This window comes from Procambarus clarkii, chromosome 69, assembly GCF_040958095.1.
Source record: "Procambarus clarkii isolate CNS0578487 chromosome 69, FALCON_Pclarkii_2.0, whole genome shotgun sequence".
Lineage (NCBI taxonomy): Eukaryota > Metazoa > Arthropoda > Malacostraca > Decapoda > Cambaridae > Procambarus > Procambarus clarkii.
The window spans coordinates 27,393,142-27,417,092 of NC_091218.1; the positions used below are offsets into that span (position 1 = coordinate 27,393,142).

At 41.9% G+C, this 23,951-nt stretch overlaps 2 protein-coding genes across 2 annotated transcripts; one reads left to right on the plus strand and one right to left on the minus strand.

The window, feature by feature from the left end:
- The first annotated feature begins 14,260 nt into the window (after nt 1–14,260).
- On the plus strand, nt 14,261–16,136 carry LOC123772204 (cuticle protein AMP1A). Its single transcript, XM_045765267.2, has 3 exons — nt 14,261–14,395; nt 15,240–15,436; nt 15,590–16,136. Exons 1-3 carry the CDS (start codon nt 14,387–14,389, stop codon nt 15,750–15,752), a joined length of 369 nt encoding a protein of 122 aa, XP_045621223.1. The 5' UTR covers nt 14,261–14,386; the 3' UTR covers nt 15,753–16,136.
- Nucleotides 16,137–20,130: 3,994 nt separating this feature from the next.
- Nucleotides 20,131–22,356, minus strand: LOC123772325 (cuticle protein AMP1A-like). Its single transcript, XM_045765416.2, has 3 exons — nt 22,261–22,356; nt 20,603–20,799; nt 20,131–20,465 (listed from the first exon to the last, which is right to left on the minus strand). Exons 1-3 carry the CDS (start codon nt 22,267–22,269, stop codon nt 20,294–20,296), a joined length of 378 nt encoding a protein of 125 aa, XP_045621372.1. The 5' UTR covers nt 22,270–22,356; the 3' UTR covers nt 20,131–20,293.
- Nucleotides 22,357–23,951: the final 1,595 nt, after the last annotated feature.

Below are 23,951 nucleotides of genomic sequence, written 5' to 3' on the forward strand. Positions count from 1 at the left end.
TCCCCAAGAGGGCATTTGAAGGCATAGACGACGTTGGTCTCTTTTAAAGCGTTCTTCTTTGTGTCTGGAGAGTTTCTCATGAGTAGGCTGGCCGTTTTTCTGGTTTATAGTAAATCGTCAGTTGTGTCTTCTGATTTTTGTCTGTAGGGATAACGTTTCTACTGACAATATCTTTCAGGACCCTTTCCTCCGTTTTATTTGTTTGTTTCGTTTCGCCAGTCTGTACGTGGGTGTGGGTATCTGGCTGATGATTGGCCGAAGTGGGTTTCCAAGCTTGTGTGTCTTGACATTTCCATACGCATATCCAGGTTTATATTCCCCAATAATCTTTGGCAGGTGGAGTCCAGATTTCTTGGCGTTCACAGTTTCGATCAATTTGTTGACCTTTGCTTTCAGTTCGGCTGTAGTGTCCGTCGTTACCCTTTGGAATTTAGTTTGGTCAGAGAGTATGAGGTTCATTTTCGCCAGATATTCGTCTTTTTTAAGAATGACGTATATTGGCGACTTGTCGCCTCTTCTGACAACTATCTCCTTGTTCTCACGAAGGCTCTTAGCTGCCGCTTTGAGCTCGTGGGACAGTATGGTACTTCTGTAGTTGACTCGATTCTTTCCTCCTTCCGCAATAAGTTCTGCTTGTAAGGTATCTTTGGTGGTGACCTTCTTTTGTGCTTCGAGGTCGAATATGTCGTCCAACAGAATTTCCAACTGCACTTTCCGGGCCATCTCACTCGGTCTGGACATAACGTGGCAGTTTATACCCAGATTTAGGAGAGTGACTTGGTCCTCAGTGAGGTTGATTCCTGCAAGGTTCAGGAAGCCATCTCTTGGTCGTGGAATTGCCATAGGTCCTCCATATAACGTTGTTAGTTTCTTGATTATCCTTGTTTCAGTGCTGAGGTGATGTCGGTCTGTGAGGATGTCGAGGTGCTGTTCAATGCGAGTACGGAGACTTTCGTCGATGTTGTTGTTTCTCCATTCGTTTGTGGCCTGAAGTAGTTGCGCTTTGTTATCTTTGATTTCATTTTCTGCCTTGTATATCTGATCACGAATCAGATCTTGGCGATATTTTATCGTGAAGGCTTGATTCCTTGCTGCTGGGTCGTGCGTTTTAATATTAGTATATTTTGGTAGTAGTCTTTCCTGTAGACATATAATATTAAATATGACCGAAAAAGTAAGATTAATAATTCTAACACGAATTTTCTCTATCTTTCTTATGTTTCTTTTCACTGTTGATGGTAATTCAAAGATCAATTCTCCAAAATTCAATTTTATTTCTAGTCTGACGCGACACTTGAGCGCGTTTCGTAAAACTTATTACATTTTCAAAGACTTTAGTTTACAAACACACAACTGAAACTGAATAGAGCTTACACATCTTCGAGGTTTATATCTACATTTGGGTGAGGTGGATGAGGTGAAAAACGAACTTTCAACAATGGGTATTCAATGGGTATTAAATTCCAACACAAGACAGACCGCTTCTGATTGGTGAATTGACATCTGCACCTCTGCACTTCTAGCGCCATCTACATAGCCGATGACGGAGCCTGTACCAGCCATTGAATTCAGAATATCCTGTGCTCTCAAAGCTGACACAACCATCTGATATACGCTCTTGTCCTGGTGAGGTTTCCTGTATAGTGAGAGAAAGAGAGAGAGAGAGAGAGAGAGAGAGAGAGAGAGAGAGAGAGAGAGAGAGAGAGAGAGAGAGAGAGAGAGAGAGAGAGAGAGAGAGAGAGAGAGAGAGAGAGACAGAGAGAGACAGAGACAGAGAGAGAGAGAGAGAGAGAGAGAGAGAGAGAGAGAGAGAGAGAGAGAGAGAGAGAGAGAGAGAGAGAGAGAGAGAGAGAGAGAGAGAGAGAGAGAGAGAGAGAGAGAGAGAGAGAGAGAGAGAGAGAGAGAGAGAGAGAGAGAGAGAGAGAGAGAGAGAGAGAGAGAGAGAGAGAGAGTCACGGTTGCAAGTTGGAGTGATAGTGGACAATAACAATAACAATAAGGGGATTTGAGAGTTCATCCCTCAGTAAGGAGGGATGTAACGCACATGTGACTCGTAACGACACATATATATATATGGCACTCGCAATAACACAAGGAAACACATGAACCGAGCAGAAGATTACACCTGTGTTCGCCCCTATCTTCCACCTTCTAATGCATTTGCTACTGGAATTTGCAAAACAATGAACCACGGAAGCACTTGAGCACACAAGCTGAGCGCACACAAACATGTACCCTTTTCTGCCCCCCCCCTTCCTTACCCCTTCACTCCGACTGTTCGCTCAATCAAGCCCTTCACCACCCTCTTCCCCTCAGCTCCCATCTTCCTCACTAGCTTGGGTACTATTGAATAGGAATAAACCGGAAAAGGTTTTTTATTTATAGTTGCTAATAAAACCTAACCTAACAGTCTTAGACCCAACACACGCTATCTGATGCCTAATATAGTATATATATGTGCTATAATAGGCCTAGTAACATTCTAGTTTGGTTTTAAAAAAAAATTCGGACTCTATAAAGTGATTAGTATCAAATTCTGCTATTTAACTGTCCATTACGTCAATATAGGCCTACTCACCTCTTTGCAAGCTGCTGCCTACCCACCTCCATTCAAGCTGCTGCCTACCCACCTCCATCCAAGCTGCTGCCTACCCACCTCCATCCAAGCTGCTGCCTACCCACCTCCACCCAAGCTGCTGCCTACCCACCTCCATCCAACCTGCTGCCTACCCACCTCCATCCAACCTGCTGCCTACCCACCTCCATCCATGCTGCTGCTTACCCACCTCCATCCAAGCTGCTGCCTACCCACCTCCATCCAAGCTGCTGCCTACCCACCTCCATCCAAGCTGCTGCCTACCCACCTCCACCCAAGCTGCTGCCTACCCACCTCCATCCAACCTGCTGCCTACCCACCTCCATCCAACCTGCTGCCTACCCACCTCCATCCATGCTGCTGCTTACCCACCTCCATCCAAGCTGCTGCCTACCCACCTCCATCCAAGCTGCTGCCTACCCACCTCCATCCAAGCTGCTGCCTACCCACCTCCATCCAAGCTGCTGCCAACCCACCTCCATCCAAGCTGCTGCCTACCCACCTCCATCCAAGTTGCTGCCTATACACATCTCCAACCATGTTGCTGCCTATCCCATTCGCATACTGCAGAGGGTATCCCCACTCCTGCTGCTACCCTGTTGCTGACAACCGGTGCTCTCCACCCCCCCCCACTCTCGCCTGTCTCTCCCCACTTATCCCCTGGTTCCTCCTAGCCCCATCCCCAGAACCTTCCTCTTCACTCCATAAAATCTCCTCACTCACAAAATATTCTCTCACAGCATATATTCCAGCCTCTCCCTAGATACACCAATGTCGTATCCCACCCTCTACCTGATCTTTGGCACCCACGGCCCAGTCTATCCCATCCACTACCTGATCTATGCCACCCACGGCCCAGTCTATCCCACCCACGGCCCTGTCTATCCCACCCACGGCCCAGTCTATCCCGTCCAATTCTCCCATTACATGCCCAGGCCTTCTTTCCAAGAATGGCACACAGGTATGTAGTGCCAACGCCCGCTTATATGTCCTCTTAAGCGCCTACCTAAGTAAACATTGGGTTATCCTAGGCGCATACACGCCTACCTCGGCCCATGCCAGCCTCCCCACGCCCACACACGCCTACTGGCGTCCATATCAGACTTCCCAAGCCTATCCATACCTAGCCACTTCTCTACTGACGTCCTCTAGCTTCAGGACCAGGACTCTCTAACCTTCAAAACCTGTACTAAGGTGAAGGATGGCATCTCACCCTCTTGGTCGCATTCAGGTGCACACCTGACCTTCCTCTGCACACCTGACACTTATCTAACCTTCCTCTGCACACTAATATGTCTGGTCCACACAGCTCGTTGCACTACAGGGGTATTCAATAATAACCCCCTGTCTCTTAATGTTCAACCAGAGTGCCTCATCAGTACGTCACATACATAATAATGGTTATCAGGTTATACAAATATAACATGCATATAAACTACTAGTATAATATAAAAATGTATATATATATATATATATATATATATATATATATATATATATATATATATATATATATCAAAAAAATATTATCCTTCTGGTATAACAGTAATCAGATGGAATACTAAAGTATTATAATATAATATAGCATGCTCGCCAGATAATTGTAACTATTAAGACAAAATACAGAATATAAAACAGACAAAACATATCATACCAGTTGTCTCTATGGCCGGCTCTCAGATACTAACTCAACTGGCGTCGGAACCCCCCGCTCTCGCTCCCTCACAACATGACGTGTGGAAAATTTACATAAAATTATCTTACTTAAATGAGCAACATGACTGGCAAAGATTAAAATAACTTAAATAAGAATGATCAAGTTGACATGCATCAACAGAGGTAACATATTTTACATAAAACAAATATATTTATATATAATAATAAAGAGGAAACTGCTGGCAACTACACAACTGAACAAGATCAAAATTTATAATCACGAAACTCACAGGTGTGACTTAGGAGCAAGCCCCCTCCTGTGTGAACGGTATTGCCAAAGTATATGACAACTTTAAAAGTAATATATATATATATATAAAGGTATACATAAAGAAAAATCAAATAATTTATACTGGATAAATTAATGTGAGTTTTCCTTGAATAGGTCTACGTAACACACACCTGACTCTTAGCTGACCTTACTCAGCACATGTCTCTCAACTGACCTTACTGTGCATATCTGTCTCTAGTGCACTTCTGTGTAAATCCGTATCTCGTTTGACTTTGCTGTGCACATCTGTTTCTAAAATAATCTTCCTATGCACACGTGACTATATTTCTTACAATGTGAGTCAAGCCCATTTTTTTCACAATTTTGTTGCAAAACCTAGTATTAAATATATTCTCTCTTTATATATAGTCTTCACTCTCTCTCTCTTTTCTTCTCTTTCTCTCTCTCTCTTCTTCTCTCACTCTTCCTCACTCTCTTCTTCATTCTCTCCTCTTCTCTTTCTCTCTTCTTCTTCATTCTTCTCTCTCTCTTTTCCTATTCTCTCTCTCTCTCTCTCTCTCTCTCTCTCTCTCTCTCTCTCTCTCTCTCTCTCTCTCTCTCTCTCTCTCTCTCTCTCTCTCTCTCTCTCTCTCTCTCTGTCTCTCTCTCTCTCTCTCTCTCTCTCTCTCTCTCTCTCTCTCTCTCTCTCTCTCTCTCTCTCTCTCTCTCTCTCTCTCTCTCTCTCTCTCTCTCTCTCTCTCTCTCTCTCTCTCTCTTCTCTCTCTCTCTCTCTCTCTCTCTCTCTCTCTCTCTCTCTCTCTCTCTCTCTCTCTCTCTCTCTCTCTCTCTCTCTCTCTCTCTCTCTCTCTCTCTCTCTCTCTCTCTCTCTCTCCTCTCTCTCTCTCTCTCTCTCTCTCTCTCTCTCTCTTCTCTCTCTCTCTCTCTCTCTCTCTCTCTCTCTCTCTCTCTCTCTCTCTCTCTCTCTCTCTCTCTCTCTCTCTCTCTCTCCTCTCTCACTGTCTCTCGCTCTCTGTTCCGTCTTTGTCTTTCTAAATGTCATAAAGACAATTATACCTAATAATTTCAGCAATTAATAATTAGAATTAACGTTTTAAAAACCTTTGCTCCAAAACGTTATGTTATAACAATTAAAAAACGTGGTAGTAAAACATTATAACCTCACGTGTTATACTTGTTCTTACGAATTCTCAAAACACGTGTATAAAACGTAACTTAAAATGTGATTAAAACAGTGAAAAGTCGTCGTTAAAACGTTTAGAAACGCGAAAATATTTTATGGGTAGAATTATTTTTTCATGCATAGAAGGTAATCTTAGTTCCTTTCTCATGTTAACAATTCTGACAGTTCTGTAACAACCCAGGATGATGCGCATGGCATCATTTTGTACATGAAAACAAAACAAAAAATTATGTCAAAAGAATATTCACTCTGTCTTGTGAAATGAACATAAAAATTACGTGCTAAGCTTGCCGCTGGAGATGTGAATACCTCAGCTTGTTGAATAACTCATGAACAATACATTTTCTGAGTGATGTTGCAAGGTAAGCAGGCTAGCAACTTGACAGAACTTTTTGTCATCTTGACTCAAGTTGTCAAATCAGGCTCCAGCTTGCAGGTAAGCCTTTTGGTGCTTCACGTTTAGCGTCATATATATGCGTCTGAGCTGGGGTCTCGGAGAGTTATTATTATTAACATCTTTATTGAGAAAAATTAACTAAAATTTTGTCTAATTAGAGTAATTCAATTAGGTTTAATTAGAGTGAGGATTATGCTCATATTCCCTGTCACACAGGACAGAGGATCATTCACAAGACAGTAGGTCTAAACTATAGGCCGAAGCACATGCATATGTCATGGTTACAATCAACTACATTAGACAGTATATATGTTTCATTATACGGAAAGGCAGGAATGGGTTCATAAGAGATGCAGCCTAAAAAGAAAATAAATTAAATTTTTCTTCAATCTTTAAAATGGACAAGCAAATGTAGGATAAATGGTTAGGATGTCGTCCAGTATACTAGATTCAAATAAATAGTTACACAGTTGGTGGTACAATAGGCCAGGAGGTCTAAAATCTTTTAGAGTCTCACATTCAACAATATAGTGTTACATTGAAAGCCTTAAAGATTTGTCACAGAGTTTATAATCTGAATATTCTGGTAGTGGCTCAGCCTCACTAACCGGCCAGATGTGCCTATAGCCAAGGCGAATTCGCGCAATGATTACATCACATTGCTTGGTCCGGTTACTGTGCTGACCATACAAATACCTATTATCACAAAAGTTGTATTATTACAAACTCAGTGGCTAGAAAGATACCCAATAGTTCAGTCTGTGTCGTGGTTGCCCAGCCGTTCAATCTCTGTGTACTAGACACGATAATTTCGTTCCCTGTATATACTATACATGCACAACCTGTTCTACCAGTGCCCAATTGCACAGAACCATTAGTAAAGGCATAGGATTCAGTTGGTTTGAGAGTTTGAAGATGACTGTCAATAGCTTCTAGTGTTATGCATTTCATAGTTTCAGTGTTATAGATTTGTGTTACGCTGATGGGTGCACAAGTGTACAGAGACTTGCACATCTTTCCAAGAAGGAATATAGTGAAAAGTTTTACCAGGATTGAGAAAGACATTCAGTCTCATAAGAATATGGACACAGCAACTGAGTAACGCATCTGTTGATTGACAGTCGAGAGGCGGGACCAAAGAGTCAAAGCTCAACTCCCGCAAGCACAACTAGATAAGTGATTACACACTGTAAGGAGCTTTTTGCGGTGGATTGAGTGAACAATCAGAATTATTTAGAATAGCTCTCAATTAAATTTGAATAGCGCTAGTGGGACCATTATTTTTAAATTTTGGCGCAAAACATAGTATTAAGTACAACTATTCTTTCATGAATAATAGGAAATCTAAGTTCCTTTCTCATGTTAACAATTCTGACAGTTCTGTGACAACCCAGGATGATGCGCATGGCATCATTCTGTACTACATCTAGGCCTTGTAACTGTTTAGGAGAAAAAATAAGAAGATTCAAGGCATAATAATCAACAACAGATCGTATAAAGGCAATAAAATCTACAAGTATATTATAAGTTAATGTCAAATCTATTGCCCACAAGCGTTTTGAGAGATTTAAGACGTTCAATGAGTAGAATCCTCACCTTCTTATCTTGAGATTATTTTGAGATAAATTCGGGGCTTAGCGTCCCCGCGGCCCGGTCCTCGACCAGGGCCCCTTTTTGTTACACACCTCCAGGAAGCAGTCCGTAGCAGCTGTCTAACTCCCAGGAACCTATTTACTGCTAGGAGAACAGGACATCAGGGTGAAAGAAACTGCCCATTTGTTTCTGCCTTCTCCAGGTATCGAACCCGGAACTTCAGAACTACGAATCCTAAGGGATTTTTCAACCCAGCTGTCAGGCCCCAAATGATTCCCAGGCCCTTGGGTAGTGATTCTCAACCGTTCCATTCTAATTTACTATTTTCCAACACCGCCATAACCTGTGGACCACCTGTCCCTACAACCACGTTCATACCTGAGGATCCCTACAACCCATTCTCACCTGGGGACCCCTGCAACCCCATTCTCACCTGGGGACCCCTGCAACCCCATTCTCACCTGTGAACCTCTACAACCACGTTCTCACCTAAGGACCCCCTACAACCCACATTCTCACCTTGGGACCTCGCCACCAAAACAGATAAAACCATATAAAGCGAGAAGAGCCATCACTGTGACACACACACACACACACACACACACACACACACACACACACACTCAGATGTCACAGGCCCAGCACTGTATTTCTCCTTCGAATTTCACGTGGATGATAACATGAAAGGAAGGGAACTATAAAGGGAAAGCGTCAACCTATTACAACTATATAGCACTTGGAAGATATCAGGATAAGGATATGTGATGGGACAGCGGGAAGGAATAGTGCCCAACCACTTGGATTGTCGGCGATTGATCTGTCAGTTCAACAAGCACTTATAATAAAGGTTCTTATTTTGTTAGAGTACAATATGTTATACATTGTCCCTTGACCACTTTGAGATTGTTTGAACTGTGTATGCCCAGCTGGGAATCAATGCCCGAGGAGGGATGTCAAAATCCTCCATCACAACGTGTTTTGTTCTGATCACTAATATTTTGGGACGTTACTGCCTTCTCCAGTTCAGGTTTCTGCTGTAGAAATGTCCCAATCTGTTTAGGATAATTGATATGAATGGATAAAAGAGACAGATTTTCTTGTGATCAATATACTTTCTTATTTATTTTAAGGTGGCTGAGGATAGAGAAAGGTTTTTAGAGATAGACGTGGATGTTTCTCAGTTTTTTCAGTTTCATATATTGTTGCAACATTTGCATGCTTACTTTGCTTTTATTCTACAACCTTTCTGATTCACGGACCAGTCTTACATTCTCTTGCTTATATTCTTTAAATTGTTATTTGTTTTGATTCTGTCTGAGATTCACGAATCTGTCTTATGTTTGTGCTTGCATTTTTGCACAGCCTTGAATCGAAACAAATTTGTTTTCATCCAACACGATACACATTACTTACAACTGATCCTATTCGGGATTTTACATACTATGCCATGAACATACACAATCTCACAGACCTACACCTGATCTCAGACACGTACACACGATGTAGCAGACATACACATGATCTCACAGACCTACACACGATGTAGCAGACATACACATGATCTCAGACACGTACACATGATGTAGCAGACGTACACATAATCTCAGAGGCGTTCACACGATCTCACAGACATACACACCTTCCATTCCAAATGAAGAGGAATGTTGTACATGTATCTCCACATAATAAATAGAAAGCACTAAGAATTCAATACAATTGGCGTCTTAACTTTGCATGTTACTGCATATATCGTTGAATAAAAAACTGGGTAAGAAACAAGAATTGTTTTCTATTGGAAAGGCTTAAAAATGGTCAAGAATTGTCCCTGATTTATGGGTTTTCGCTACAACCATCAACCAAACCCCCACTACCAACCCTAACTGCATTCACCATTACCCATACCCAACACTCATCCCTCCCTCACCCCAACCTACCCACCTACAAAATTCTCAAAGGACCCGACAGGGTAGATAAAGATAAATTGTTTAACACGGGGACTCCTTCTATTCGTGTTAAAAAGTTATGTGTTTTATATATTAGAGTGTCCCTTAGCGAACAAAGGGACACAGGTGGAAACTGAATACCCAAATGAGTCACACGGACGTAAGAAAGAACTCTTTCAGTTAACAAATAGAATATATTAGGCAGTGCATTGGGTGGAGGCTGGGTTGCATTGAGAATATATTGAGTATATATAGAGGCAGATTCCATACACAGTTTCAGATGTAGATATGATAAGAGCCCAGTAGGCTCAGGAATCTGTACACCAGTTCAGAGGCGGGACCAAAGAGCCCAGAGCTCAACTCCCACAAGCACAACTAGGTGAGTACTTCCCTCCCTCACCCCCAACCCCAGCCCTTCACTGCCCATCACTCCATTCTCAACATTTCACTCCTGCTTTCACCTCTTCTCCTTCTTCGTGGCGTCCCGGTAGCTCAGGAAGGCTGACCTTGTCCCGGTATCACTAACTAGGCTTGACAATAGAGCAAGATGATGTACAAGTTTTAGGTACTTTCTGGGAATAGGATATGAGACACGTTGAGAGTAAGGCAGTGGGCAAGGACTGGGTTGCATTGGGTGTCTGAGTTTGAGCTTGGGTTATTGTAGTTTAGGTTGTTGTAGCTTGAGTTGTGGTAGCTTGGTTTGTGATAGCTTGGGTTACGTTAGCATGGGTAGTGTTAATATGGGTAGTGGTAGTTTAAGTGTGTTATCATGAGTATGTTAGACTGAGTGTGTTAGCTTGAGTACGTTACTCACAGTCGTCGACACGTGCAAAAGACTGTCTTTATCTACATTTTTGTGGGTCACCCTCAAAACAGCAAGTATCAGTCCTTACTTATACAAATTGGTATATACTGCACCCAGGTTTTCTTTTAAACGTGTTTCATCGAATATGACTGCAAATTCCGTGTTGATTACATTCTTGTTTTGGGTTTCTATCCCTCTGACTAGTGCTTTTGCATCTTGTTTTAATTGGAAGAGGAAGATATGTTCACTCCTGTCTCCTCACTTGAGAATAACCGTATAGGCTATTTTTGTATAAACTATATTATAGTGGTCCTTATACTCGCTCCATTATCTCATTATCTTAATGGCGTAACTAATTAGCACTAACTACACAAGCTACAATCCTATCCCCAATTACAGGTAACAGTTCTCACATCCTCCTATCCTAGTAGAGAGAAGTGAGGGGTAGTCACCAAATATAAGGAAGCGATATGAAAATAGATAACAGTACAATTTCCAGTCAAGAATGTAACACTCAGCGTATTCAGTTCTAATCGTCTCCACGACGCTACAGCTTCGACACAGAACAGGCAGCAGACTAGGACTGCATCGAGCTACAACGCTCTCCCAAACAGAGCTCCGCGACTCCGGCCACACTCAGCTCTCTGCTCTGCTCTAAGCTCCGTCAACGTCTACGACACTGCTGTATCCAGGACTACTAAATAAATATGAAACTCACTAAACACTGTGTATCTAATCTACCCAACAACGTAACATAAACTTACGTTACACTGCCCACAACAGTTGCCTTACTTCATGGTATATGTACTGCTAGGTGAGCAGAAGCATCAGGTGTAAGGAAACGGGCCAAATCGTCGCTGTCGTTCACCGGGAATGGAACTCGGGTCCAGTCGTTTGTGATGCGATTGCGCATGCGATAAAATTATCTCAAATATAGCGACATATACTAGAATTCCCATAATATTTATCGCAGGCAACATTAATACAGCATGGCAGATTGCAGCAATAATATACTCCAACTTACAATTGCATTATAGGTACTTACATTATAGGTACTTAATACTTACAATTGCATTATAGGTACACAAACTTACTAAGTAACAGATTAACATAAGGTAAGCAGACGAGGAGTCACAATAACGTGGCTGAAATATGTTGACCAAACCGCACACTAGAAAGTGAAGGGACGATGACGTTTCAGTCCGTTCTGGACTATTCTCAAGTCGATTGTTACCTTAACATAAGGTAACTTCTGGATCCCCTGTCCCTAATATGCTATGGAATCCTATGACTTTCTAACATGATATGGCAATCACCATTGCCTTGCATAATGTAAAAATTGGTATCGCTTAACATAATCTAACAACTCACATTTTTTTTACCAAGTATGGCAACTTATAGAATAAATCATTATATAACAAATTTTTCTGTAATGCATATTATGTCAACATGCAGACATGAGACTGAACAGCAGACATCTCTTGTTATAATGTGACAACTTGCACAACAAATAATATGGCAACATTTATAGCGTCATGGTTGATTACCTGGTTAATGGGGTTCTGCGAGTTCTTCTACTCCCCAAGCCCGGCCCGAGGCCAGGCTTGACTTTTGATAGTTTGATCCACTAGGCTGTTGCTTGAAGCGGCCCGCAGGCCCACATATCCACCACAGCCCGGTTGGTTCGGCACTCCTTGGAGGAAACAATCTCTTTTCCTCTTGAAGATGTCCACGAGGAAACTAGATTGTTTCCTCCAAGGAGTGCCGAACCAACCGGGCTGTGGTGGATATTTGGGCCTTCTAGCCGCTCCAAGCAACAGCCTGGTGGACCAAACTCTCACAAGTCAAACCTGGCCTCGGGCCGGGCTTGGGGACTAGAAGAACTCCCAGAACTCCATCAACCAGGACAACATAATATGACAACACTGCTTTGCAAAATATTACAACACTTTCAGTCATAATATGGCAACACACTCTGGCATAATATGACGACTGTCCCTGGCACAATATGACATCACTTCCTGACGTAATATAACGACTCTCCCTGGCATGACATGACAACCCTTTCTGGCATAACATGACAACATTTCCTGGTGTAATATGACAACACCACACGGCATAATATGTATTGCTTCCTGGCATACTATGGCAACTCTTCCGTGCATGATCTGATAACACTTCCAGGCATAATGTGAAGACACTCCCTGACATTATATGACAAAAATGAGTTAATTTGACATTACTCACAGGCATAATATGACAACATCCTGGTGTAATATGCCAACTTACTCCACAGTCACAGCCTAGTATAACATGACAGCTTTTAACTAAACATCATGACAACCTAACACATTATGACAGTCTGAACCTTCCTTATTAAGACACCTTTCTCTCATTGACAAATTATGACACCTTCGTTCGCCTGAAATACTATGAAACTTTCAACTTACTGACACAATATGAAACTTTCAACTTACTGACACAATATGAAACTTTCAACTTACTGACACAATATGACAACTATCATACTCTTCCATAATATGACACTTTCCATTCACTAACATAATATGATAACTTTACAACACGTCAGCACATATAGCGACCTGTAATGCATTCCCCTGTCATCCTTCGTCCTCCTGACTCTCCTTGGCCCAGTGTACACAAACGCAGCGAGGCAACCTCCGCCTGGAGGGCACATGATGCTCACCAGCCAAAGAAAACAAACAATATACATATATATATATATATATATATATATATATATATATATATATATATATATATATATATATATATATATATATATATATACATATATATATATATACATATATATATATATATATATATATATATATATATATATATATATATATATATATATATATATATATATATATATTTTGTAGAAGTCCCTTTGTGTGTTCTCCGGGTAATTATTATGTTTCTAAGTGGTATAAATTAACAAGATTGTGCATTTTCCTTTCACATTTAGCCTGTACTCATACATCAGGACACGTGAGGGGAAAATTTAAATAATTCCACTGTAATTTAATTGGCAGACTGGTAGACACAAAACTGACAGGCATAATGACTGACAAACACAAAGACTGACAGACATATAGACTAACAAACACTGATAGAATAGCAAATTTACAAATGTAAGTGCAACGCCCAGACGGCCTGGGTCCTTGGATTCACTTGCGAAGGCATGTTTAAAATAAGAATTTTCTCGGAAATTCTTCTACCTGAGCTCCTGGACGCTACCGTAACTTCTCCGCTACCATAACTGAGGGAAGTGGAGAAATACCCGAGTATTATTTATAGAAGGATGATTCAATAATAATGGATCATCCTTCAAGGTAAATTTTCTGACTTACTTGGGGTCTCCTCGTTTGTATTTCGGTGTCGACAAATGTCAATTGCAAGAAAACAAAATTGATTATTAAATACGTTGCAAAGCCATGTTGGGTTTGCGCAGGACAGCGGTGTCGGCATCATAGGCCACGAGGTTGGTGTATGACCAGAGGCGCTTCTCTCACACACACCTCACAATCAACCCCATACCATCCCCACCCTCTCTGCCCTCACCCTGCACCCCATTCACGTCCTCACTTTCATCCCTTAACCCATCCCTTCCCCACCTCCTGTATCTTCGTTGGTATTCACAGCAAATGAAAGATTATTCATCTTCACATTTCACACTCAACTTTCTTTAACACTCCCCCCCCCCCCCCCACCCCTTCTATTAACACCTTCCCTTCTCCCCCCCCCCCACCTCTCTCTCTCTCTCTCCTAGTCCTCCTTCGCTACTCCCTTCTCCACTACCCCTCCTCCACCACCAGCCCCGGGTGCTGGTGGGGGTATATATAGCTCTACCCGAGCACTCTGCAGACATCCTCAGCAGATCCTCACACCGTCAACATGAAGCTTGTGAGTACTGGCGGCTATTTCGAGCTTGAATCATTGCGCCTCCTCAATCTCTCTTAGTGAACTGGTGTCTCGATACTTGGCTAGAAGACTCTCCGTAGAAGTAAAGTTTACAAGACGGTTTTGCACCTCAACTTCCCCGTAGTTAAAAATAAATACACGCAGTGTGCATGAATAGAATATAATAAATCATTGTGGACCCAGCGAGGTGTCCATAAGCCGATATCCCTCAGAATATCCCGATATTCTGAGGGATATCGGCTTGTAATATTATTGGTACTGCTATAGTTATATAAAGTCAAGTTTTGGGTGCCTTGCTTGTGCCTGTAACAAAACCTTTTAACTAGGTCAGTGTTGAACAGCCCCTATTACTACCTTGCAGTAAAGAGCCTAGCAGAGACAAGCTTTTATTGAAAGTTCAAATTGGAGCCTGTAAGGTGGTTTTAATATCGTTGCTGCACCGTTCATTATACATTTGTTGTCTTAACTGAGAACTGAGTTTTGGTGCAGGCGAGTATAACAAGTATATTGTAATCTGTTTCGCTTAGGAATTACATATAGGGGTTAATGTACATAGTCATCAATAATCCATTGTTATAAGTTTAATTTAGAACTATGTACCGCAACTATGCTTCTCTATGAATGCTCAACTTTCTTACTCTTAACGAGTGAGTTCCGCTCAGCTTCATGGTAAAAGGAAACATGGGGAATAGTGGTTAGTAAAAAATAATTCCTTATGCAGACAGAAAGTCGCAATAACGTGGCTGAAAATTGGGTGCCTAAATAAGATCTTAGTTTTAAGTCTACATAAAATGCAAAACTAATTACTTGCTCCTGACGGCCGCAGGTTCTGCTCGCCCTCTTGGTCGCCCTGGCCGCCGCCGCCCCTCGCCCTGAGCAGGACGCAGAGACCGTGGTGGACGAGCGCGAGGACAACGGTGACGGCAACTTCAAATACAAATTTGAAACCAGCAATGGACTCGCCGAGGAACGTGTCGGCACCGTTGGCGCTGAAGGCCAGAGCAACTTCCAAGGTTCCTTCAGGTAAATAAAGATACAAGGCATTTACTAGTACTCAAATCCTCCTGACTCACCTTCCGTTGTAGTAACCATTTTTTTTAATAATTACATGAAAATTACGTTCATATGTAAAGAAATTACGATATTACAGTACTTCATATGTTTTTCTCTTCTCAGATTCACTTTTCCTGACGGCAACGTCGCCGAGGTCACCTACGTCGCCGACGAGAACGGCTATAGGGCCGAATCTCCGCTGATCCACCCCATCCCAGCCCACGCGCTTGCACAGATCGCCTTTGCGGAAGAGCAGCGCGCTAAGGGTGTCACCTTCGAGAAATAAGGCGTAGATTAGTCAAGTTCTTGACCTTTCTAGTTCAACCACTTGGATTGGACGATAGAGCGACGGTCTCGCTTTGTGCAGGTTGGCGTTCAATCCCCAAATGTCCAAGTGGTTGGGCACCATTCCTTTTCCTCCGTCCCATGCCAAATCCTAATCCTGACCCTTTCCCAGTGCTAAATAGTTGTAATGGCGTGGCACTTTCCCCTGATAGTTCCCATCTATCAGCCAGTGATCTTAACCCACCATCTCCCTTCCCTCGTAGCATTTGTTCTTTCCCTCCATGAATTTAACTCGATCACAGAGAAAGTTTGCTTTCCTCTGTATCACTATTCCTGCGCACTACCTAATGTTGTCATATGTTAAAATAAAATGTTTATGCTGAAATTATGCTATACTCTTCCTCTCTTGCTGTCGTCTTCCTCACTAGAGGCCATGTCTGCGAATTCTTAGTTGGAGACTAAAAATGGAGACTTTTTGTAAAGTCTAAAGTTTTGTAAACAAAAATCCTATGATGAACTGAGATTTCACAAATAATAAATGTTCTGGTAATAATGTATGTGTAATGGACATAACGTGATATATATATTATACACAAGAAAACACGAATAATAATAAAGAAACGCCTCTCTGCCACAATCTACACCGAATATAGGAGTGTTAGCAGCAAGGTAGTGACCGACAAGTACGGACGGCATGGCCTACTCTGCCAAAGCACAGGAGGATGGCATGCAAGACACAGTGAGGTAAATGACATTATCAAGAGAAGCCTTACAACAGCCGGTTGTCCAGCAGAAAGAGAACTTCGTTTCCTAATGCCCCGCAACTCTGATGAGCCTGTCGGTCGCCCAGACAGGATCACAGTGAACCAATCGAAGAATGGTAGACAGTTGGTAAGGGACTACACTTGCGTTTCAACTTTGGCCAACACCTATATTGACTTCAGTGTTGCACAGCTAGGCGGTGCTGCCAATCACCGGGAAGCTGCCAAGTCTCGTAAATATAGAGGTCTCAATCACTGCTACAATTTTGTCCCCATTGCCTCAATTACACTTGGTGCCTGACGTCAAACTGCTACTAGTTTTTTGAAGGAGCTGGGTTCTAAGCTAACTGAAACCACTAGAAACCCTAGAGATGACAGTTTCCTCTTTCAGCGCTTTAGTGTGGCAGTCCAGAGAGGAAATGCCCACTGTTACTTAAGTGTAAACTGCCTCACTTCCCTGCTAACTTATGTCTGTATCTCCGCATGTCTGCTGCTTCATACGCCTGCAGCTTCACATGTCTGCAGCTTCATACGCCTGCAGCTTCATACGTCTGCAGCTTCATACGTCTGCAGCTTCATACGTTTGCAGCTTCATATGTCTTCAGCTTCATATGTCTACCGCTTCTTATGTCTACTGCTTCATATGGCTGCAGTTTCATATGTCTGCTGCTTCATATGTTTGCTGCTTCATATGTCTGCAGCTTCATATATCTGCTGCTTCATATGTCTGCTGCTTCATGTCTTCTGCTTCAAATGCCTGCGGCTTCATATGTCTGCAACTTCATATATCTGCTGCTTCATATTTCTGCAGCTTCATATGTCTGCTGCTTCATATGTCTGCTGCTTCATATGTCTGCAGCTTTATGTGTCTGCTGCTTTGTATGTCTGCAATTTCATATGTCTTCAGCTTCGTATATTTGCAAATTCGTATGTCTGCAGTTTCATATGGCTGCAGCTTCATATATCTGCTGCTTCATATGTCGACCGCTTCATATATCTACTGCTTCATATAGCTGCAGTTTCATATGTCTGCTGCTTCATTTGTCTACTGCTTCATGTTTGTTGCTTCATGAATGCTGCTTCATGTAGAGTGTTGTCGAGTGCCGTCGACAACTATTCGAAATGAATTGTTGCTGCGGGCACTTGGTGTCAATTGCCGGCTGGAAAGATACTGCAAATCAAATGCAATATCTTTCATAGATAACTGGGAACACTTCTATGGAAGAAATGAAATGTATGCTCGGGATAGGGTGCATCTATCGAGGGCTGGGGTTGTTGCTGTGGCGAACTCGTTGGAACCAGTGGTTAGAGGCGTTTGTTTGGGTTTAAACTGTTAGTAGATAGTGGTATGGAGGAAGGAGGTAATAAAAGTATGTGTTTGTGGGAGAAAGAAATTGGCAAAATGATCAGGGAAAGAGAAGGGCCTCAAAATAACAATACACTTAGGGTATATTACACTAACAGTAGAAGTGTAAGAAACAAAATAAACTATTTAAATGCTCTTGTCTGTACTGAAAAAATGGACATTATTGCACTTACCGAAACGTGGATGAATGTAGAAAATAGGGATCTATTAGCTGAATATCAGATTAATGGATTTAAACTATTTTTATTTGCTCTCCTTTTCTCTTTTTTAACATTTCTAACCAGTTGTGCGAATTCTTGTTCTAAAATGACTTCCCCATACATAATCCTTTTGTACCAAGCTCTCTTTCTACCTATAAGGTTTTTCAGATCCTTTATTATCCATTTCGGGTCATTTGTATTTGATCTATTCAATTTGTAAGGTATACTACTTTCCTGTGCTTTGCTTAGAATATTTGCAAATAAGTTATATTTTGAATCCAAATCGAAATCCTCCTTTACATCACATATCGCTGAGCTCACGTCTTGCTCCAAGACCGGCCCGCCCCCTATGCCCAAGATTTTCCAGTCTATTTGATCCAAACAATTTCTTAGGATATTAAAATTAGCTTTACGAAAATCTGGCACTTTAACAGAATTTTCTCTTACAGATCTATTCCATTCTATGCTAAATCTGATTTCTTTGTGATCACTGTTCCCTAGTACACTCCCAATTTCGATGTCATTAATTTGTGTTTCCCTGTTAGTTAACACTAAATCTAAAATATTATTTTCTCGCGTTGGTTCCTTAATGTGTTGCGTAAGAAGCAATCGTCAATTAATTCTATAAAATCTTCTGCTTCGATATTCCCTGTTCTGTTAATCCAGTTTATTCCATTAAAATTAAAGTCACCCATGACACAATTACTTTTAGACCTAGATGCTTTAGATATTTCATCCCATAGATGCTTTGCTTCCATTCTGTCTAAATTTGGTGGTCTATATATAACTCCTATTATAAGAATATTTGCTTTTCTTTTAATTCTTTCTAATAGTTTCTGTGTGGCTCAGTTTTGATTCCCTCTTTGAGACTACATTTCAAATTGTCCCTAACATATATGGCTACTCCCCCTCCTTGTCTAATATATCTATCTGTGTGAAATAGTTTAAATCCATTTATCTGATAATCAGGTAATTATTCTCTATTTTCTACATTCATCCACGTTTCGGTAAGTGCAATAATATCTATTTTTTTCTGTAGTGACAAGAGCATTTAATTCGTTTATTTTGTTACTTAGACTTCTACTGTTAGTGTAATATACCCTAAGTGTATTGTTATTTTGAGGCCCTTCTCTTTCCATGATCATTTTGCCAATTTCTTTCTCCTACAAACACATACTTTTATTACCTCCTTCCTCCAAATCAATTCCCATACCACTATCTACTAACAGTTTAAACTCAAACAAACGCCTCCAATCACTGGTTTCAACGAGTTCGCAACAACAACAACCCCAGCCCTCGATAGATGCACCCCATCCCGAGCATACATTTCATTTCTTCCATAGAAGTGTTCCCAGTTATCTATGAAAGATATTGCATTTGATTTCCAATATCTTTCCAGCAGGCAATTGACACCAAGTGCCCTCGACGACCATTCATTTCCAACTCCCTTTCATAGAAGAATGCCACATATGATCAAGATTCCTCCCTTGCTCTTAACTAATTATATGGCTGTTTTATACCTCTGAATCAGTTCCTCACTCCTAACTCGACCAACATCATTTCCTCCGGCGATATATAAAGAACCATCACACCAGAGGAAGGGAGAGAGGGAGGGAGGGAGGCGCGGGAAGTGCTTTGAACTTTGCCTAAGACAGCAACGTGAAGGAACTTGAAGGCTGCTGACTCCCTATTTGAAGCTGTGACATAATGTTTCCCAAGTTCGCAGCCTTCAGGTATCTTCCCTAAGCTGAGGCAAAGGATTAAGGAAGTTTTAGGGGAATTAAAATCTATTTTCTCTACCTTACAGACATTAACAATCAGAAAATAACACCTACTTCCCAGAAATCATTTTTATACAGAGCTAATATATGTGTTTGTGATTATACGTGTTTTCTCATATATCATTCTCATATACCATGTTATGTGTTTCACAGCATTTCACTTCCTCTGATATTTGTAGATTATATATTTAAAAATATCAGCAGACAAAGCCTCCAGTGAGGGAGACGACATCAGAAAAGGAAAATCATAGTATAATTTTTTGCATAAATGTTTTATTTTAACACAAGGTTACCCTAGATAGTGCGCTGGAATAGTGATGCACAGAAAAGCAAACTTTCTCTGTGATCGAGTTAAATACATGGAATAGAAGGGGAAATATTGCGAAGATCACAGGATGTCATGTCAATAGTCAATAACTTGACTAATCTACGATTTATTTCTCGAAAACTACGCCCTTAGCGCGCTGCTCTTCGGCGAAGGCGATCTGTGCGAGGGCGTGGGCGGGTAGGGGATGGGGCGTGGGCAACAGCGGAGACTCGGGCCTGAAGCCGTTCTCGTCGGCGATGAATGTGACCTCGGCGACGGTGCCGTCAGGAAGAGTGAATCTGAGAAGAGAAGGAATACATACAAAACATTGTGTTAATGGGATTTCTTGGCGTACAAACATGTAATATTTTATGCAATTATTATGCAACAAAGAGCGTTCACTCGAATGGAAGGTGAGTCAGGAGGATTTGCATACCTGTAGCTGCCTTGGAAGTTGCTCTGGCCCTCAGCGCCAACGGTGCCGACACGTTCCTCGGCGAGTCCATTGCTGGTTTCAAATTTGTATTTGAAGTTGCCGTCACCGTTGTCCTCGCGCTCGTCCACCAAAGTCTCTGCGTCCTGATCAGGGCGAGGGGCGGCGGCGGCCAGGGCGACCAAGAGGGCGAGCAGAACCTGCGGCCGTCAAGAGAGACTGTAGTAGATATCTTGATATACCATACGAATTAATCAGTTCACCCTCCTATACTGAAAATACTTATCGTAATGTAGTCGAAAGTACAAATTTGTACGTGATGCACCACCAGAAAGTTGACTATTTGTTGTTAAACGTGAACAAACCAGAAACCTTTTTAACTGCAACATAAATATAGGACCTATCATATCCTAACCGAACCTCTCCTAGTAATCCAAAGCCGAATACAAGTTTTCTTCGGCCAAATATATCATATATATACGTGTTCTACTATGCCAAGGAATTTTTAAGTATAATTTTTGGCAATATTTTTACGGACTATAAAACTAATAGTACAGACATTGGTTTGCTGGTAGTTCATCTCTACATATCAGTACCTTCGACCAAATAGTTACTTAAGTACTATCATTTCCGGAGGATTGGTTGGGATGCTTATATTACTGACACTCCTTCTTCTAAATACTGTTTATCCATATATGACACTGAGAACAACTTACAGGACTAAACTAACATCCAAATCTGTATATAACTTTACTAGAAAGAGTACAAAGCTTAGCTTGGGTGACGGACACCAAAGCTTCAAAATGAATTGTAGGAAATTTAACTACATCTTAACTACACACCGCCACACTTTCCCTCTCCTTCGCAACCTTCCCTGCATTTCATCACCTTGCCAATCCCTTATCAACTTCGCTACGCTACACCACCTTCTGCACACTTCATCGATTTCCCCTCTCCTTTATCATCTTCCCTTCTCTTCACCACCTTCCCTACTCTTCAACAGTTTCCATATCCTTCACCACCTTCTTTACACTTAACGACTTTTCCTTTATAAATGTTATCTTAACGAAAATGCAGTCTTTTATATAGCAAGATTTCCCTTGACATGCCGAGGACCATTCACGGACTAAACCAGTCACCATGCAAAGTTTATGAAGGCTAGCCCAAGGCGTCAGGCCGCAACCTCAATCAGAGGTTACCTTGAGATGATTTCGGGGGGCTTAGCGTCTCCGCGGCCCGGTCCTCGACCAGGCCTCCTTTTTGTTACACACCCCCAGGAAGCAGCCCGTAGCAACTGTTTAACTCTCAGGTACCTATTTACTTTACATAACAGGGGCATCAGGGTGAAAGAAACTTTTTGCCATTTGTCTCCGCCTCCACCTGGGATCGAACCCGGAACCTCAGGACTACAAATCAGAAGCGCTGTCCACTCAGCTGTCAGGTGCCCTGCGTCTATTCACAGAGGGATAGACTGTCAAACTGATAACCCTTTCATAGCTATAGATTTTATCAATTCTAATTCCTTCATCTCCTTAACATTTTCCTTCAGATCTTCAAGAAAAAGAACAATTCACAAAGCCGGTCTCAGTATGTCTCAGCAGCACCAGTGCTGTCGTGAACGACTCGCAATAAACAACTGTCTGCTGCTGCCCAGTACTCACAAGCTTCATGTTGGTGGTGTGAGGGTTAGCTGAGCACGTCTGACTGCTGGTGCCTGGGCTGGCGGTTTATATACCCCCTCGACCATCAACAGCAGCTACGGGTAGGTGGGTCAAGTATAGGAGCGTCTGCAGCGGTTGCTGGGGAAGGTGTCGGGACTTGGAAGAGAAGGCAAGGTCGAGGAGCTGTGGGATGACTGGTGATGAGTTATGGTGTGTACTCACTGACCGGGGATAAACCTTTGTAGTGTTTACTCACCTTGAGGGGTATATATTCACTAACTGGTGATGACATTTGTGGCACATACTCACTGACTCGTGCTGAGACCTGTGGTGTATGCTCATCTTGTAGATTACGGGGTACTTATTGACTGGTGATGAACCTTGTGATATATACTCACTAACTGCTGATGAAACCTAAGTTGTATACTTAGTTATGATATATGTTGTCCTCTGTTCTGTATAATCATTTATTGATGATGAGCCTTGAGGTGTATACTCACTGACTGGTGAGGATATTTGTAGTGTATACTCACTGACTGGTGATGATATTTGTAGTGTATACTCACTGGCTGTTGATGAACCCTGTGGTGTATATTCAATGACTCGTAATGAGACTTATAGTGTATACTCGCCTTGTAGTGTACTGTGCATTTATTGACCGGTGACGGACCGTGTGCTGTCAATCACTGCTCTTCTGTCCTTCATAAACAGTGTTGGAGATCTGTTGTACATATACTTCAGTGATTTACTGAACAATCAACCACAGAAGTGATTGTAGTGCTTTTAGAATGCTTAACTACATACATAAGTTCATATATTTACGTCTGGCCTACATAAACACTGTTTGAGGTATATTCTGTTAATAATAATGTAATTGGTGTCATATTAATGAATAATGTGACACACACACACTCACACACACATACACACACACACACACACACACACACACACACACTCACACACACTCACACACACACACACACACACACACACACACACACACACACACACACACACACACACACACACACACACACACACACACACACACACACACACACACACACACACGTAGGCCTTTGATACAGTGCCGCACATGAGACTGCTTCTCAAACTTGAGAGGCAGGCAGGAGTAAGTGGAAAGGCCCTGTCATGGCAAGGAACTACCTAACAGGAAAGAGCCAGGGAATAATGGTAAGGGGCGAGAAGTCGGACTGGCGAACAGTAACGAGTGGAGTACCTCAAGGATTGGTGCTTGAACCAATTGTATTTCTAATTTACGTAAATGATTTGTTTACAGGAGTGGAATTCTACATGTCAATGTTCGCGGATGACGCATAGTTAATGAGAAAAGTTGTGACAGATGAGGATTGTAGGATCCTCCAAGAGGACCTGGACAGGTTGTTGAGATGGTCAGAGAAATGGCTACTGGAGTTCAACACAAGTAAATGTAAAGTCATAGAAAAGGGATCAGGTGAAAGGAGACCAAAGGGACAGTACACAATGAAGGGGAACTGCCTACCTGTGACGATTCGAGAAAGAGACCTGAGAGTGGACGTAACACCTAATATAATTCCTGAGGCACAAATAAATAGGATAATGACAGCAGCGTACTCTACACTTGCAAAAGTTAGAACATCATTCAGAAACCTAAGTGAGGAGGCTTTTAGGGCGCTTTACACTGCCTA